At 39.6% G+C, this 17,489-nt stretch overlaps 3 protein-coding genes across 3 annotated transcripts; all 3 read right to left on the reverse strand.

Annotated features, from left to right (window-relative positions):
* Positions 1-846: 846 nt before the first annotated feature.
* Positions 847-2,521, reverse strand: LOC144644132 (uncharacterized). The gene has a single exon (XM_078503553.1). The coding sequence runs from the start codon at positions 2,047-2,049 to the stop codon at positions 1,180-1,182; it is 870 nt and encodes a 289-aa protein (XP_078359679.1). The 5' UTR covers positions 2,050-2,521; the 3' UTR covers positions 847-1,179.
* Positions 2,522-4,768: 2,247 nt separating this feature from the next.
* On the reverse strand, positions 4,769-8,074 carry LOC144644133 (uncharacterized). Its single transcript, XM_078503554.1, has one exon. The coding sequence runs from the start codon at positions 8,059-8,061 to the stop codon at positions 6,409-6,411; it is 1,653 nt and encodes a 550-aa protein (XP_078359680.1). The 5' UTR covers positions 8,062-8,074; the 3' UTR covers positions 4,769-6,408.
* A 2,111-nt stretch (positions 8,075-10,185) lies between these two features.
* On the reverse strand, positions 10,186-15,352 carry LOC144644134 (uncharacterized). The gene is made up of 3 exons (XM_078503555.1): positions 14,845-15,352; positions 13,244-13,643; positions 10,186-11,274 (listed from the first exon to the last, which is right to left on the reverse strand). The coding sequence occupies exons 1-3, from the start codon at positions 15,273-15,275 to the stop codon at positions 11,056-11,058; spliced, it is 1,050 nt and encodes a 349-aa protein (XP_078359681.1). The 5' UTR covers positions 15,276-15,352; the 3' UTR covers positions 10,186-11,055.
* Between the last annotated feature and the right edge of the window lie 2,137 nt (positions 15,353-17,489).

A 17,489-nucleotide genomic window follows, 5' to 3' on the forward strand; every position in this document is an offset into this window, starting at 1 on the left:
TTCAACATATACTGCTGCAATACTTCGAAAAAACTCTTAACAAACTCTAAACAATATAAACAATATTTTGATTTGCCAAAATGAAAAGGAATCAGCCCAAGCTAACTAAAGCGTTACGTTTTCAATGTTTCAAGTTTATCCAATCTAGTTGTCGTGAATTGTCTCAACTTTGGCAATCTTATCGTTCATCAGTATCTTCTGTCCGTTCCTAGTGGCTTCCAGTCATTTTTTGAGTGCCTTTGAAAGGACTACTCCACACAATCAAAATTATAGTTTCCTAAAATCTATTAGTCATGCAGTTTTTAATCCTTTTCAGTTAACTTCCCGAAGTTGTTCTACTTAAAAATGTGCCTCCACAAGTTCTATAAAGCGGAACTTTAAGTAATTTTGTCTTGCGTTCGATGTGACCTTGACGTTAAATTATTGCATGCCATTGCTAAGTCATCACAAACCACAATGAGGGCTTTTAAGGATGGCCACCCACCCGTCTACGACAGTTCATTGTGTTACAAGCCGCGACCGGATGTGACTCACTGATCAATGTACCCCGGCCAATGTGTTCGGGATATGTAATTATGTACAAACTCACTTGCTAAGGATAAATATATGCCACGTACTTGTGTAAGTGAAGTAACACACCCTTTTTCGAAACTTGAGTAATACCATCCGGCCTCTCGTGCACAAGTTGCTAATTTTCTGTCCCTGATGAGTTTTTCTGTTTACGGTATTCTTTGAATTGTAAATAAATGACTAATTACAAGCAATTATTCACCAATGAATTGGTCTGTTTAAAGTTTGTGATTTAACGCGGTGTTGAGTTCGCCAGACAACGGAACTGAAGCAATGCGAAGAAGCAATATCAGCACATTTATTTTTCTCAATAAATTAACTTGTAGGAAACGTATGCTCTACACAATCTGTACACGATCTAATCTTGCTGTAGATGTTATAAATCCATTCTTAATTGCCTAGCTAATCTTACTGCAGTGTGAAAATTCAACTTACCTAATATACACATTCAACGTGATAACTATTGAATTACACCCTGGCACTGTATATGCAAAAGATATCAATAAAGATCTAGAGTTTACATTCATATCATTTACACAGTTTCAGTGCAGTGTACGTTACTTTTCTCGGTCATATTTTTTTCATCTCTCCTTGGGGATTTCAAATCATTTAAAGTTCGGTTGTACATAAATCCGTTACCATCAAATCTCTTCTGAGAACTGGTTCCGTGCGGCGTCGATTTAAACTCAAACTCCGGACGGGCCGTTTCTTGGTAAAAAGCTCCGGTATGACAGGACATTCAATGCGGCTAATATCGACTGGGGGTTTCTCGGACACCTCTGATATGGAAACAAGGTGCCGGCCTTTCCCTTGCGAAGGAGTAGTCTCTGCGCTCGTTTCTCCACCGAACACCCTAGCTATTTGTGGTTGAGCAAGAGGTCTTCCTTCTGAGCTAAACACTTGTTGTATTTGAATGTTCGACAGAGCGACTGTGCATCTTTCAAAAGCAGTTTCGTGCACGCGGTGCTTTGGTCTCGGTGCGACATTGAACGAGTGTGACCTCGAAGCCGGCTTATGTCCAGAACCTCTTGACGTAGATTTTGATTGCGATGAAAACACACTCAGCGCTCGGAGAACAAGGCTAGCGACAGTTTCATTTTCGTAACGTATTCCGAGCTTCTCGTGGAAGTTTTTGGTGCTATTAAAAGTGTGGAAGGTCGGTTGAGGCGACTCGATCCTTGTCATGTCCGCAACAACGGTCTCTCTCCAGACAACTGACCGTGTTTTAATCGACGTCAAACAGATTTCAATCCGTTGACCGAGACTGTCTGTATTGTACACTAAAGCTACAACTCCTTGCCCCACGGTACTCCATTTTTCTTTGGTTGGTCGTCGGAGAATGCTTAGACGAACCTTGTTGACAAATACCTCGGCCAAACACGGTGCTATGACAATTTTGTGACGAGGAGTGAGTGTCTTCGCCAAAGATTCTCTTATTCGTTGGACGTCTTCGTCGGTCAAGACCATTGTGGGCTTCATTGGAAATCGCTTTGTTACACAAAAACAAAGGTCTCAAGTGAATCAGTCCCACTTATAACGTTATTATTGAGCCAGAGATGAAGACCGATAGATGAACGTACAAACAAACAGCAAACAACACACTCGGTTCCCAGCAGGCCACTGAAGTTCTTATTCTAAAAGGCTTGGTAACATTCGTGGCCGTTTTGCGGTGCGAGGGTTAGTGGATTTCCGCTTCGCTGAGAAATTTATCTCGGAAATCAAGGCGTGGGGGTAAACAGTGAAAAATGACTCATATTTACATGATTGCGAGCTTACTAAATCCCTGTTTGTCGACTTGTGGGCAGCGAGATCTAGTACTTTCCAATAGCAGCGTGCTTCGTTATCCCCTTGAGAAGACCTGGTTACAATTTTACAATAACAGAAAGATCACGGTAAAATATTGACATAGCGAAAAGTCGAAATCAAGGCTATTTAAGGTGAACACCATAATGCGCTTATTTGCCCTTTGGCGATACTGGTCTGCTCGTTATTCAAATTTCTATAGATTATATTGTGTACAAGTGACGAGTCTTTCAAGATTCACTCATGCACTCAGGAGAAAAGGTCAACAACGGATGTGGTTAGCGCCAAGGCCATTTACCGTGGCTGACATGTCCCGTCATGTTATATTTGTTTGATTCAAGGGATTGAAAGAACGTTCTTACGAGATTTTAATTAAAATGCGTATAAAAACTAACTTAACCAACTATTGTTCGATAAGATCTTCGAATTAGCTCTGACAGCTATACAATAGTTTTTTTTTCTGCCAGATTGAGAGCCTGTGAGTAATGTTTTTGCTAATAAGAGTCCGCTGTTAAGGGTACTCTAGGGAAATGCAGTACCATAACCGACTGGGCCCCTGTGGGACTGGGTTCCTTATTGCCTTGCCAACGAAAAGATCCCTAGAGAAAAGAGAAATGGAAAAAGAAATTTTAATAGCTGCCTTTAACTCAATACAACTAATTAAACTTACACCCACGATTAGCTGGGGAGTCTAAACTTGTAACAATACTATTATTTTTATATATTTTGTTTCGTTTTGTTTGTGATGAAAACTGGATGGGCCTGGGATAGGTTTTAAGCGATTTTTCCAAGCCGACACCGCAGAATTTGAAAAAGTCTGCCCGACTTTTAGCCTGCGTTGAGGCGACTCCCATCTTCATGATATAAACACCCGTTTTATAGCTTCAAGGCATTAATTTTCGGTTTCCATTGATGTAAATATATCTTTTGGCTTTTGACTTTTCGAGTTCATGCTCACGATAGTGCTCTTTTAACGAGGTAGACAGGGAGTAAACATTAATTCACAGAACTGGGCTGTAACTGATGATCATTACATACACTCTTTTGCATCAACAGAGCGTTCCGGTAAGTTCTTCTATTTGGAAAAAAACGGCCACTGCAGCAGAAATTTCTTTTGTGATCAACTGTTAAAGTATTCAGATGAGCTGAGATGAAAACAGTGGGAAAAAAGCCAATACTAAACTGCACGGCCCCAACCGGGAAAGGGCTGCTAAAAAAGTGTTGTACGGGGAGGGGTCGCAATGGGGTGGTGGCTTTTACGGTTAAGTTAAAAATTTGGCTTTTCATGGCTAACGGTTAGTTTATTTCCATTACGGTTAGCAGAAGTTAAAAATTAGTTTCCATTGTTTTTAAAAGTTAGAGGCTTCGCCCCGAGGTCCAACCCCTTACCCTTTTTGTATACCATTTTGACAGAAAAGGCACCCATTTCGTATACCTTTTACTAAAAAAGGTACCCCTTTCTTATACTCAAAGACATGGCATATACCTAAAACAGTAAGTCTTCCTGTCATTTTTATTTAGCGTTTAATAAATCAAAATGATACAGCCATAATGTGTGTATATGTGTAACCCTACTCTTCTACTCTTCTATACCTACTCTTATATATACCTAAAAGTGTGAAATCCCTACCCTTTTATATATCCTCAAGCATGAAAAAAGGAACCCCTTTCGGGCGGAGCCTCCCCATATAGGCCATCATAGTGAGTCAGTACCTCCCCCCCCCCCTCTCTCTACCCCCGCCTCGTGCGCCCCATAAGCTGTATAAGGATTAATTTTTTCTGTGAGTAAATAAAAGATGTCACAAGTTTCAAGTGCAAGTTGTCATCAGAGTTAATTAACTCTGTTGTCATCAAGTGTGTTTGGCAACTTTCATGCACTATTTTGGTTGGGTAAGTAGCCTTGACGAGTAGTTAGCGTTTCAGTAACAGCTCAACGGACTAACACTGGAAAAGACTACGGAAATCTTCGAGAATATTCGGAAATTCTTTTGCGGAATTTTCCTCGATATTCGAAAAGTTTCTTACTGCAGCATGATTATATTTTTTTAGAAATCCTAGAACTTCTAGCTCCTAAAATATGTTCGATATTTTTTCATACAATTTAGCAAACGCCCTCAACATGAACTTGGGATGCCTGTGTCCCTGTCCTCCCAACCTCGTTCCCAGGGCTTTTCCCTTAGTAATTTGTCCTCCCCTTTTAAAATTGCAACATCCATTGTTACTCAGTGGTTGTAATATTGATCATACCATGTCAGTTGCCCATTTGATTGACTGTCAACCAAAGTTCAGCATTTTGATTCAGCATTCAGTGGCTACACTGATGTTTTTTAGACTTGCAGTGACAAATTTCAAGAAGTGTTAGGGATGATATAGCTTGCATATACCTGTAATAACATGCATGTACTGAAGGCTTTTTATTGACTTAAGTCTACTTATATTCTTTAAATTTGTTTCATTTAGCAGCAAGCTAACAGCCTCATCAAATATAAGTTGAGATGATTATTATTCTACTTTGTAAATATCAATATTTCATATACATATACAACACATATATATTCTTTTTTATTGTATCTATTAATGCTGGTATCATTTTTAAATAAAGCGATTCATTCATTCATTCATTCATTCAGAAAGAGGCCTATCCATTTGAATTTCATTACTGGTAGAGTCCTTTTCATTCAACAAATTTGCTTTTGCTTTGAGCTCAGAAGTTGTTTTCTGTTTCATTTGACAGTAATGCACGACAGATAAATTTTCTTTGCTTCTTCCAATGGCAAGAAAACCTCAAAAGATCCAATCAACACTAGTTTGTTGGAGACTAAAATGTTCCATTAAACAGAGCAACAGGTTAAGAGGTTGAAAATGTCTGCTGAAAAGATAAAAAGCTGGTTTGTCAAGATTGGAGAGAGGCCTTCCAAGGGGTTTTGGCGACAGGTGACGTTGCTCCAAAATAGCTAAAACTGTAGCGACAATCTTGTTCCATAGCACCGACAACCGACAGAAACTATAGCACTGGAAGGGTTTTTTGTGACAGCGACAACATTTCCCTCACCAAATAGGCGGCAGGTGGGTTGGAAATGAGGGACAAAACAACATCACAAACCCTCTTGGAAGGCCTCTGGAAAGGGCTGAAATGGATCACAAATTCACAATAAATGTTTCATTTTTGTTTTAGCAGACCCTGGTTGTTTAAGGATGGACAATGCTTTCATCCCATAACCAGGCAGTTTCCTATTCATTGGACAGGGTAGTTTGTTTTGTCAACACTTAGTAATACCAACCCTTTGAACAACTGGGGCCAGAACAAAAGCCTCCCTGACTTAACAGATGTCTCTCTTTGCATGATTATCCTTCCCCTGCATGTGAAATGTCTGAAATTTGACTGCAAAAAATCCATTCCAATATGTACATGTAGCTTTACAGAGATCCATATTTAATGGGGACTAACCATTGCAAGTGGATAGCCATTGCAATTGGATGGTTTGGTTGAAGTGTCCCAATAGAACACTTTCCAAGGGTTTTCAGATGAAATGGATGATAACCATTTGGTTGTGATCTGTGTTTTTGGTTGGTTGGGTTGGTTACTTTTTTATTGGGGAAGACAGGATTGGGGAAGAGCGGATTGCTAAATGTTAATCAACCATTTTAGCCAAAAATAGTTGACGAAGTGTTCTATTGGGACGCTTCAACCAAATCAACCATTTCAACACCGTTTGAGGCTGGTTATAAAATTTGATCAACTAAACCGACCAAATTTTTTTTTTCTTCAGTAGAACAGAAACCAACCCAACGAACCTAAAACAGAAGATCCCAATAGAACATGACCTTTTAATGGCTGTTACTAAGAATTAAACATGCAAAGAGAGACCTGTTTAGTTATGCTACCTAAACAGTAATCAAAATTACCTATAAAATCTAAATTGTGTTGTTCTCTCTTGGCATACCAGTGCTTTTTTTTTTGTAAGGCCAAGCCTACTATGTCAGCAATCGCACGGTCATACTTAAGCTACTTAGCTGACCACTTCGTATCATTAGCTAGTTCTCCCTGTTTGAAAGAATTTGGAAAAATGCTGCTTTATTAAAACACACTACCAAACTTGTTCCACTAGCAGAAAGGGCAACATGCAGAGGTTCTTCATCAGTTTCAATTTTGGAAATCAGTTCTCCATCTGGTTTAAAGGCCACAATTGCATTATTACTGCAGTCACACACTAAAATTGCATTGTTAATGGCATCAACTGCTATGCCAACTGGATCTAAAAGATCCCCAGTGCCAAAATCAAAGAGGAATTTGCCACTGCTGTCAAAGACCTTAACACACTCTAAATCACCATCAGTAACAAAAAACTTTCCTTCATGGTAGACGACATCTTGAGGACAGGCCAGTTTGTCTTCACCAAAACTAAATTGAAACTTTCTATCAGAGCTGTAAACAAGAATACATGGCTGCACTTCATCCTCAGGTTCATCACAGCAGTCTCTAGGACTTGAGCTCACTAACAACCGACCACTGACATCAGTTGATATCCTGGTGAACTTCACACGGTCATTTGGCGCCTTGACATATTTTTTGATGAAAGTACCTTCTCTGTCGTAGTGAAACATACGGTTGCACTCTCGGTTCAAGACTATTATTTCATCGTTCTTGGAAAAGGTTATGTCCCATAGATCAAAGTATTTAATATGAAACGATGTCACATAGTCTGCTTGTGAAGAATAGACATAAACACGCCTCTCCTCTTCGTCAAGAACAGCAATGTCACCAGACACATTTGACACAGCAATGGCAAAAGCCAAGTATCCGGTTTCAATTGTCTGTGTTACTTCTCCACATCTTTTATAGTCAATAAGACCAGCACTAGCTTGACTATGAGTATACTTGGTAGCAGATAAGGTCAATTTCCCAAGCATTTCAACACATCTCTCTTGTAATTCGGACAACTGGCAATGACTAAAATCCATTTCTGCTTGACTAGATAGCTTTCTAACATCCAGTGTCCTTGCATCTGCGGTGGAGCTAATTTCTTTTAGCTGCTCCACAAGAACGTCTCCAGATTCCAAAATTTTTCCGACTTCACCTTGACTAAGAATTTCATTTGCTCTCTGCATACGACTTCTCGCTTTTTGAACGAAAGAGGTAATGCCCTCTCTCTCTCTTTCTAGAGAATCAGTGTCGTAGTTTTCAGTCATAAAACTATCAACTTGAGATAGAAGAATTTTCCTGTGATCATTTATGATCTGGATCAGATTATCAGCCATGTTGTTGATCTCACACGTCATCAATTTGCTCAGATCGGTGGCTTTCTCGTAGTATTCTTGCATTTCTTTCGCCGCTTTTTCTACCGCCTTTACGCGGTCTTTACAAACGTTCAATGCTTCACTGATAGCTTTTTTCTCTTTCCTTGCAGGAGTGTTCTCCACAAGTCGCAGCAAAAGATGGTTCGTGGGGAAAGCAGACACCCCCTCTGGTGGAAGATACGACTCTTCTCGACACTGGGGACATGAAATCGTTATACTATTTTTACGGACCATGTTCTCCAAACACCGTTCACAAACATTATGTGCACAGCTTGGAAGGCACTTTGGTTCTTCAAATTCTTCCAGGCAGACAGGGCACGTTGTTTCATCGCCCATAATGCTCACAATTTTCTGAAGTTCGTGATGTTCTGATCGAGACACGGCCGCCATTACTAATTTACACGGTTCGGTGATCCAACTTCGAGCCCAGTTTCCACGGACAGTTGGTCTGGTCCAACTGAATAGGTCCGCAATCGTGCTGAGAGCAAATAAACACCTACTTCGAGAAAGGTGGTTGGAAAAAAGCACAAAAGTGCACGTGACTAGACCAAAAGGTAGAATGGGTAGAAGCAAGCGCGTAGGAGGGGGGGGGGGGGGAGGGGTTCGAGGGGTTCGAACGAACCCCCTTTGGAGGTCAATAATAGAGGACTGAAAACACAAACTGTTGATTTTCAGCTTTTAGCAAATAGTGGGGGAATGGAAAACAAACTTTGAGTGTTGCAGCTTTTAAAGAAAACGCTAAAAGTATCGGGAAAGTATTAAATTGTTAGGAGAATGGGCTCTCCTCACTGACTCTCAATTTCGGGGGACCCAGGTGATACGTCCATATTTAGTGCATATTGACGCTTTGACGCTTCTTTTAGTACATTGACGGTAGAGCCGGGGGGTGGATAGCCTCCCACGCAGTCGTTCTTAGGAGCGATCGTGTTGATCGCCCCTAAGAAGGACTGCGTGGGAGGCTAGGGGGTGGGGCTTAAGCATTAACCCTAAGATGTAGTGTACTAAGCCGGTATGTATGTATGAATGTATCAAGTTAACAAAATGCCGGAAATTTTGTTGTTATGACTTAAAATACCTGTTATTTTGAACTCCATCGAGTTTGAAATATTGACGTGCACAATGCTGAAAATAGCATTTCCGGGCCTCTACATTTCAAATGATTCTGGGGGACATGCCCCCAGACCCCCATAGAGGCTCGCGCCTTCGGCGCTCGTATTTAATAACCCCCAAATAAATATTCCTGTCAATACGAACACCCTTCCAAAAACCTCAGCTACGCGCCTGGGTAGAAGTAGAGAGCTGCTGCACGTTCTGAATACTAAAAAGATGGCGACATGGCAAACCAGCGTTTTCTTTCTCTTCAGACATGTGAAAACAAGCTTTTATTAAACCATGCTGAATTTAAGAAAAACTTTCAAAACTCAGACATGCGACACAATAAAGCTTCAAAAAATAGCCTCCTGAGAGTAAAAACGAAATCTTCACGCGCAAAAAAACAAACTTGTACATTTCCTCTTGGCCCATATGCAAAATTTAAGTGAATACCCAGACCACCTTTTAAGTCTTGTGTTGTGCACTTTTGTGCTTTTTTTCGACCTTTCTCGAATTAGCCGCGGCGCTTATTAAATTTTTCGCGCCTCAAGTGCGGCGCTTATTTAAAATTTGGACGCCACAAAGAATCTAATCTTTTACAGTTATTGAAAATAGCGTCTTTTGATTGTCAGTATTCGTCTCATGCTATGCCGCTGAAGAGAGAAGTGGCGCTAGCTGCCCTGGGAAAGTTCGCGGGCTTCACAGCATTCACAGAACTACGTATCAAGAATGTTGGACAGAAAAACTGATGGGCAAGCGGTAAAAAAATTACTTTGAACTGCAAACCCGCTTTAAATGAAAACAAAAATGTCCAAGTTTGTTCTCGAGTTGCTTTGTAGTGCTTGTTTTAGTTAAACAGTATTCCTCGATTAAGCGCCTCATCTGGACTGCGGCGCTTATTGACTTTTGTCCCAAATGCGGCGCTTATTCGAGTAAATACGGTATTCATCTTCAGTCCTCACATTTTCCAGAATAACTTTTAAGCCACTAAGGGGAAATCAAACTTTTCTATCCTGCTATCTATCTCCACTGACCTCCACACAAGAGCACTTTTTATTTAACTGCAACCATAGTTGATTGAGACAGTAGAGGCGACTGGGAGTTGATATTGATATCAGGACAAGTAGACAAGGCTCCTGACTGGTTAATTCCGAATTTCAATGATAGCGGTCTATTTAAACCTCTATCGATGATTATCTATAATTTGAACATTTATCAAACCTCATTTTACTGCACCTTTCAAAACCAAAAGAGAACCCCATCAAACAACTATGTTTGTCATAATTTAATAGTGGCTGTGATGGAGACTAACAGGTAACTGAAAAACAGGTTAAACCCCCAACTGTCACCAGGAATGTATCCCCCTATAACAATCTAAGGGCATCAAGATGCAAACAACATAATATAAAAGTTTGTTTCCACTCTTTTTATTTATCACCTTAACTTTTTAAAGGTGAATATTTATTTTGCTTCTATCTATCATAATATTGCTAATTGGTGATTTAATTGACAGATCCTCCTTTAGTTTAAAACTGTTGTGTGTGGTTTAAAATAGGCAAGCGAGTGAAAATGTATGCTGTTTATAACTGTAAATTGTCTATTAAGTCCGCCTCAGAGGAGGGTTTATATATTATTTCATGCAGGGGGGTTGGGGGATTAATCTGGTGAAACACCAATTGGTTATCAGTTTACATTTTGTACCATGCTCTGATCCACATAAACTTGTTATATTGTTATACTCGCAAGTACTGTATGTATGTCCACATTGGTACGGTAAAACTGCAGACGAAACTCAAACTCTGTACATTTGTTTAATATTGTTCATTAAATGTTTTATAAATAAATTATTCTTAACATAAAAATCTGGGATTGTTTTGCTTAATTTCCAGCTTTTTCTGAAAACCATTTCAGGGTTCAGTAAGAAAACAAAGAGCTCAAACTATCTGTGACCAGAGTCACAGCTAAAACCATGTGATGAAGGTTCTCAAAGTTTTTGAACTAAAAGCTTGCTTATTTTTTTCTTTTCTGCATTGTCAAAGTTAACAATTTCATTGTTTATTTCCTTGTTCATTTCACTGTCCTGTAAAAGGTTTTTTCTTGTCTTATTCCAAAGAAACTTTTTTCCACAGGTTGACCAAAGATGGTACATACATGTAAACAGTTATCGGGTGGTGGGTGATGCACACACAACATGAGCAAATCCAAACACCGCACCCTACTTTCTACTGATGCTTTCTTGTAAGCAATCACCATCATTCCATGCTGTTATACATATCAGACCAAGGGACTTGCTTATTGCCTGATAAGTGAATAACAAACACCAATTCCTACAGCTGCAGCAGCAACACCATACTTAACCCATGAGTCCCAAGAGTTTCTCTTGTTCCTTGATCCACTGGCTCGTTTCCACTGCATAGCATCTATTCCATCTTTCTCTTCCACCTCCCTGTACTTTTCTAGCAGACTTTGTGTGTCCAGTATGTCATTTTCATCTTCTGCATCAAAAGCAGCCTGACAAAAAACCCAAGATAATTTAAGATCAGCATAACTAAAAGATAATCAGAACTGAACAAGAATTTTGGGAAACCAAGTACATTCAAGGTTGCGCCAACACAAAAACTGATACAATGAAATTACTGACTAGCATACAATATTGGCCAACATCATAGAACTGTTTGTTATGAATGCAGAGGGCTATGTAGCCGTATTCCTTTGCACACATTGCAGGCCTATAATACTAGCTGATAACTGGATAGCATGATAGGCGTGCAATGCATGCAGAAAGCTGATAGGTCGCTGCAGCTCTTATCTTGCATTGCTACTATGATGCTAGCCAATAACAGCATATTGGCATGATGATTTCATTTAACAATGTGAAATCTTTCTAACTGCTTCAAGCAAGACATATCAATTATTATAAGAAAATCTCTAGGCCAAACTACCTTATTACATGAAATTTTCGTGACACTTAAATTTCGTGAATTTTGTGATTCTAAAAAAATCGCAAAATTTAAGTGACGCGAACAATAAGTGTCGCGAACATAACATGATGCGAATATTAAGTGACTTCCATACCGTATTTTCTCAATTAAACGCCCCGGCGTTTATTTCAAACTTGGCTTGGTGGACCCGGCGTTTATTTGAAGCCGGCGTTTAATCGGGGCCCGGCGTTTATTAAGTGACTGTAATTTTCTGTCATTTTTTCAGATTGATTTACTGTTACAGATCTGCCAGACCAAGGGACAGTATGTCAAGGCGGCGCGATTTTTCTCTTCGTTTTGCCCCGAAAAACTGTCCCTGGGTATTCAAAGGTGATTATTACCCAAAGGTACATTACAACGGATTGGACATGTTTATGTTGAAACTAGATTTGTGACAAACAGAACATAAACGGTAAATAAACAATAAAAGAGCATGCAAGTAAAGGTTATTGGTACAAAGTTTTAAGCTCATTAACGGCAATGTCGACAACTTCTCACTCGTTTTTAAACGACCACGGCCAGCTTATAAGCAAGCGCTGGAGGGATATTCGAGATTTCAACGACTGTGAGTGTGAGCACTAACATAAGAAAGGAAATGTGAAAGTCATGAAGGCAGGAAAGCAAACTTTGCTAGGTTATATCTTGTTGTACAGCGTCCATCCCAGATATGTAACGCCCGGACTTTTCCTTTGAACGTTTATTGAAATTCCCATAATTGTATTTACTTAATTATTAGCTTGACCTCAAATAAACGCCAGGACCTCGAACAAACGCCCCCGGCGTTTATTTAAAAATTAGCAATGTTGACCCGGCGTTTATAAGAGGCCGGCATTTAATCAGGGTCCGGCGTTTAATCGAGAAAATATGGTATGTCAGTAATCAATGTAAATGGATGTTGTCATCAATTGACTCACTTGTAGACATTGTGAGAACTGCTCTGTTGTTGCTATTGCCGAGATTAAATCCCCCCCGTGTTTTTGTTAATCGTTGACGCTATTATTCTTTCGATGAAGTTGTTTTATATAATTTAAGGGCATATCAAAATATATTGCCAAGAAAATGTAAATTGTATCTCACCCAAAAACGCGAAATTAAAGTGATTCAAAATACAAAATTTTCGCAAAATCGCGAAATTTAAGTGTCGCAAAATATGTGCACCTCAAAATCGCAAAATTAACGTGTCGCGAAAATTACATGTAATAAGGTAGGACAAAGCTGACATTGATTACACAGTGTTTCCTACATTTGCACCAGTCACCTGTTTTTGCTTTGATTTCTGATCAAAGGCTTCAATGTTGATTTTGAACAGAAAACTGACTAATCTACTGAGAAAATAAGAAACCAACATTGCCTGCTTACATAAATGTTTCATTTTAGCAAATATAAGGCAGCAATTCTAGTACCCTTTCAGGCAGAATCTCTCCGCATAGTCAAATATCTGTACTTAAAGAGAGTACCCCCCCCCCCCCATGGATAAAGTGCAGTACACAATTACTCACCCATCCTCCTTTCTTGTCTATCCATTCAGACGTACTCTCTTGGATAAACCTCAAGCTGTGTTCAGCTAACAGCTCAAGTTGTGAATCATCTAACTCTCCAATGATAGCTATTTCACGAGCAAAATGGCACAGTAATGCCACCTTTGACCAGCCAACAATCTGATGGTCAAATGTAAGTTTTCTAGCAGCTATGCAAAATTGTTCATATGACAGAGATCCTGATTGAATAATCTTCAGGGGCTCATCTAACAAATGAGGTACCATTTCCATTATCTCTTGACTGATCTTGTCTAGTCTGGCGGCAACACGACCTTCAGGAGATAACACAGGTGAAGGAGTGTGGTCAAAACCAGGACAAAATTGTGGAATCTTGAGGTCATTTGGTCTCTTGTAGAAGTCCCTGCACAAAGACAACAAGAACTGTCTATAACTATCCAGGAATCACTAGCCAGTGGGCTAGTTACTTAAAGCTATACAGATAACTGTAAAGTTCCAAAAGTACCCTTAGATACCTGTCGCTAGAGAAAATAATGAGAAATATATTAAACACTCAGTGAAAAAAATTTCAAGTTTTCCCAGCAGGAGTCGAACCTATGACCACCTTCCTATCATCGGTCGGAAACTCTAACCACAGAGCTAAAGGAGACTTGTGGGAGCTATGCCATATAACTAAAGGTTAAAATGTGACAAACGTCCTGCATGCTGCTTGGATTACCTTGTTGTTACCTTCAAATTTGAAAAATTTGATGCTTTCAGTTTCTTGAGACTAGCAGTATTGCAGTTGAAACGTTGCGATCGACACCTTAAAGCAACTCTATTATGAGACAAAGGAATAAACATTCATTCCTATCTTACACCATGAAGACCAATAACCACATCTTTATGACTAAGAATTATTTCCTTGACATATTTTCATGTCTGCAGCAATAGAATTTTGACAGATGTAATTGCAAATAAAATAAGCTCAGTGCGCAGACTCGCCAGGTGGCATAGTCCCTTGAAACATGACGTGAAACATGAAAGTGAAGGACTGCTTTCCCCATAGATTTATGAAGATTATTATTTTATAAATCAAGCACTACTTAGTAAAAACCACCAATTCCACAAACCTTCAAACGTCACTCACAGCTTTGATATTTACATAATATAACATTGAACGCAGGGTGTACACTTCCTTGTGACAGGAATGCAAGGTTGTTTAGTCACTTACTTTACATGAGGTTTGTAATGACAGACGCAAACCATACTAAAGGAATCTGCTAAAGTAGTATTTACAACCTATGTTATCGTAAATAAGCAGAGTTTTGCTTAGGCTTATATACATGTATGCTGCAGTAAAGAATTTGCGGGGGACAATAGTAAATAGTTGTAAAATACTTCGTTTGATTTGCTGGCTCATAGAACACAGCTGTAATGTTTGGGAGTAAAAGCGGAACTACTCTAATAGTACGTAAAAAAGTACGTACGTAAAAGCACAAAACATCTGATCGACGACGCGCCAGCTGACAAAACCAAAACCCAGCCCGCACACACTGCAAAGTATAAATTGCTTCAAGATAGATTTGAACTTATATCTTAGAGACAAGAGTATGACAACTTACACTCTCTTCTCGGCTCTGTTCCTGAGTTTCGTCTGGTCGAATGTTTCAATGTCTCTCTTCAGGTTTAACGACAATTTCCGTTGTAGTCTTGCCATTCGCAGAAATTTCTGTCGTTTATGTTCGTACGTCCCTGCATCGCTAGTACTCTTTGATAGTTTGCACATCGCTTTAGTTAAACACGGTGCTCTATTCTCTGAGCGTGTAAAGTTGCGAGCAGCCAATTTTTCTGCAGGTAATGAACCTAAGTAATCTAAAACAACAATCCGGGTTTCTTCTCGAATCCGTTCGAGTGATGCCCAGCGCGCCATGTTTGATTTCGAATCGCCACTACTTCCTTCCATGTCTTCTTCAGTATCTGTGTCTGTAGTAACCTCGGGCGTTCCTTGTGTAATGTATGTGTGTTCCACAGGGTCGCACTCCATGTCCTCCATGTTTTGAGAAAATTTGTGAAAAACGGATGCGATTTATATAAAATTTTCTCCACTACGTACAAGTTGTTGCTTGAATATGTCGCTTGAAGTACGTGACAAGCGGTAGTCGGACCCAGGTCTCTTCGGCTGGTCTGTAAAGCGTGCGCGTTCGTGTGCGTTGCGTGGGCGGAGTTTCTTTGTCTTCACACCGATTCAAATGGGCAGCGTCTTTGTGGAGTGAAGTCCAGGAGACTAGTTTGCTAAACAACTGTTGTAAGCTTCTGTCCTAAACAGTCCCTGCTGAGGTCAATGTAAGCTAAGCCAGAGAAAGCCTGACGGGCAGGCTCACTCCCTGATAGCAAGATATGGAGGTTTCGCACCCAATCCGGGCACGTAATACGCAACGTCCGAGTTCGCACCCGCCTTTTTCGGGTTCGCACCTACTGTTATCTAACGTAGTCACTCTTAATGAACGCGAAATGTTCAGTGTTTTCACTCCCCAATTTCCTTTGTTATAGGCGACTGTAAATTCCTACTGAAGCATATCAAGTACAGAAAACTGTCAAGTAATTAAAAAATAATTGCAATATAATTTCGAAATTACACCGACCGCTTTCTATGCTTCTCGTGTCAACTTCTGTCGTTCAGTCCCAAATAACTGCACTCGGTTTTTTTACCGAACCTCTAGATAATCAATAAAGGTTGAAAAATAAATATTACTATTCCGTTAAAAAATTTGTCTCAAAATGCGCTAAAACAATGTGCCTGTCCTTAGTCTTTTTCTTCCACGTTAGCAAAGTAATTCACACACAGAAGATTTTTTTTACCCTTCTTTATGATGGAAAAATTACAACGCCTTCCATGGCTGTTGATGGGGGGGGTTCTCTCAATTTCTCACTCCTTGCGTTAATACAGTTAAACCTCCCGTAGTCGGAACCTGACAAAAGTGTCCCCTTCGGAGAGGTGCCCGCCATGATAATGCAATAAAAATATAGTGTCTGTATATGGGCTCCTGGTGGCCTGTGGCCGAAAACGTACAGGTGTCCTTTTGCGGAAGTTCCACTGTATACAGATAAAGGCGCTGAAGCTTAAGAAGGCCGGTAGAAAAAACGAAACTTCTTCGAATTTCGTGGGAAGGGAAAAAAAAAAAAAAAGGTGGATTTCGGTATCCAGTCATCGGAACAAACTATGACGTAAGGGGTGGATAACTTACCTAAGAATCTGGGCACCGATAAAGAAGTGAACAGAAAACAAATCATAACAAGCAAACAAAACAACTACATATACCTTTAACTTTTAGCATGCAACGAAATCATTAAAGAGGCAGTCTCCAGCCACGGGAGGGGAGGTGAAACTACATGTAAAATTATATTACAGTAAACACCCGCGTGTAAGAACCTACAATTTTCTAAGTTTGGCAAAATACGGTTCTTGTATTTGGGGGTAGTTATTGGTAATTTAGGCTAAGTAGGTTCTTAATAAGGTTCTTAATTTCTAAGGAGGAGCCATAGTTTTTGATTGTACGAGAAGAAAAAAAAATGGGTTTGGTCCTTCATTATGCAGCATTTATTCATAACTGTATTGCTTCAAGCCTCATGCAAGGTCCAAAGAAGACTTGTAATCACAGTCTATGTGAATCTGTCTTTTTTTTATTTGTAAATACAGTTTGGGATGTTTTGTTAAAAATGTTCATAAAAATTTTCTATAACCCACATATAAGAACCTGCTGAAATTTGCTTGGCTAAACAGGTTCTTATATTTTGGGGTATTAAAATGGCAAATTTCTGCCAGCAGGTTCTTAAACCACTAGGTTCTTACACGCGGGTGTTTACTGTATGAGAAATAAAGTTTTTCGCATATTTATTTTTATTGTTTATAAAAGAGAAAGTTGAGAAGATTTCTAGATCTTTTTCTTTGCTGAGTCAACTAACACGGTACGCGGATATTTGATGCAAAGTCAGATAACATATAGTTTCCTGAAGCATTGTTATGTTCAAAGTCAGGTACAAAGTGTAAAATTGCTACCATATTAGTCGTTTTATTAATAATCCACTTTAAATCAAATCAAAACTCGTCATCCTCGGTCTATACGTCACAACCTCGTGCAAATCATCAGTTTCCGACGGAAGGAAATTGACGACTTCACGTCTGTGACCCGCCCACTCAGCCGACTATTACATATGACAAACACTTGTCAGTGTGTAATTTCTCCTTAAAATTTAAATGAAAGTTCTA

Source organism: Oculina patagonica, chromosome 2 (assembly GCF_052425735.1).
Source record: "Oculina patagonica isolate OP01 chromosome 2, crgOcupat, whole genome shotgun sequence".
Lineage (NCBI taxonomy): Eukaryota > Metazoa > Cnidaria > Anthozoa > Scleractinia > Oculinidae > Oculina > Oculina patagonica.

Bases quoted from the DNA above. Each gene is read 5' to 3' on its own strand.
- LOC144644132 (XM_078503553.1), bottom strand. From the start codon at position 2,049: ATGAAGCCCACAATGGTCTTGACCGACGAAGACGTCCAACGAATAAGA.
- LOC144644133 (XM_078503554.1), bottom strand. From the start codon at position 8,061: ATGGCGGCCGTGTCTCGATCAGAACATCACGAACTTCAGAAAATTGTG.
- LOC144644134 (XM_078503555.1), bottom strand. From the start codon at position 15,275: ATGGAGGACATGGAGTGCGACCCTGTGGAACACACATACATTACACAA. The intron at 13,644-14,844 runs GTAAGTTGTCAT...GTCTTTGTGCAG, and splicing joins AACAGAGCCGAGAAGAGAGT to GGACTTCTACAAGAGACCAA. The intron at 11,275-13,243 runs GTGAGTAATTGT...GTTTTTTGTCAG, and splicing joins TAGACAAGAAAGGAGGATGG to GCTGCTTTTGATGCAGAAGA.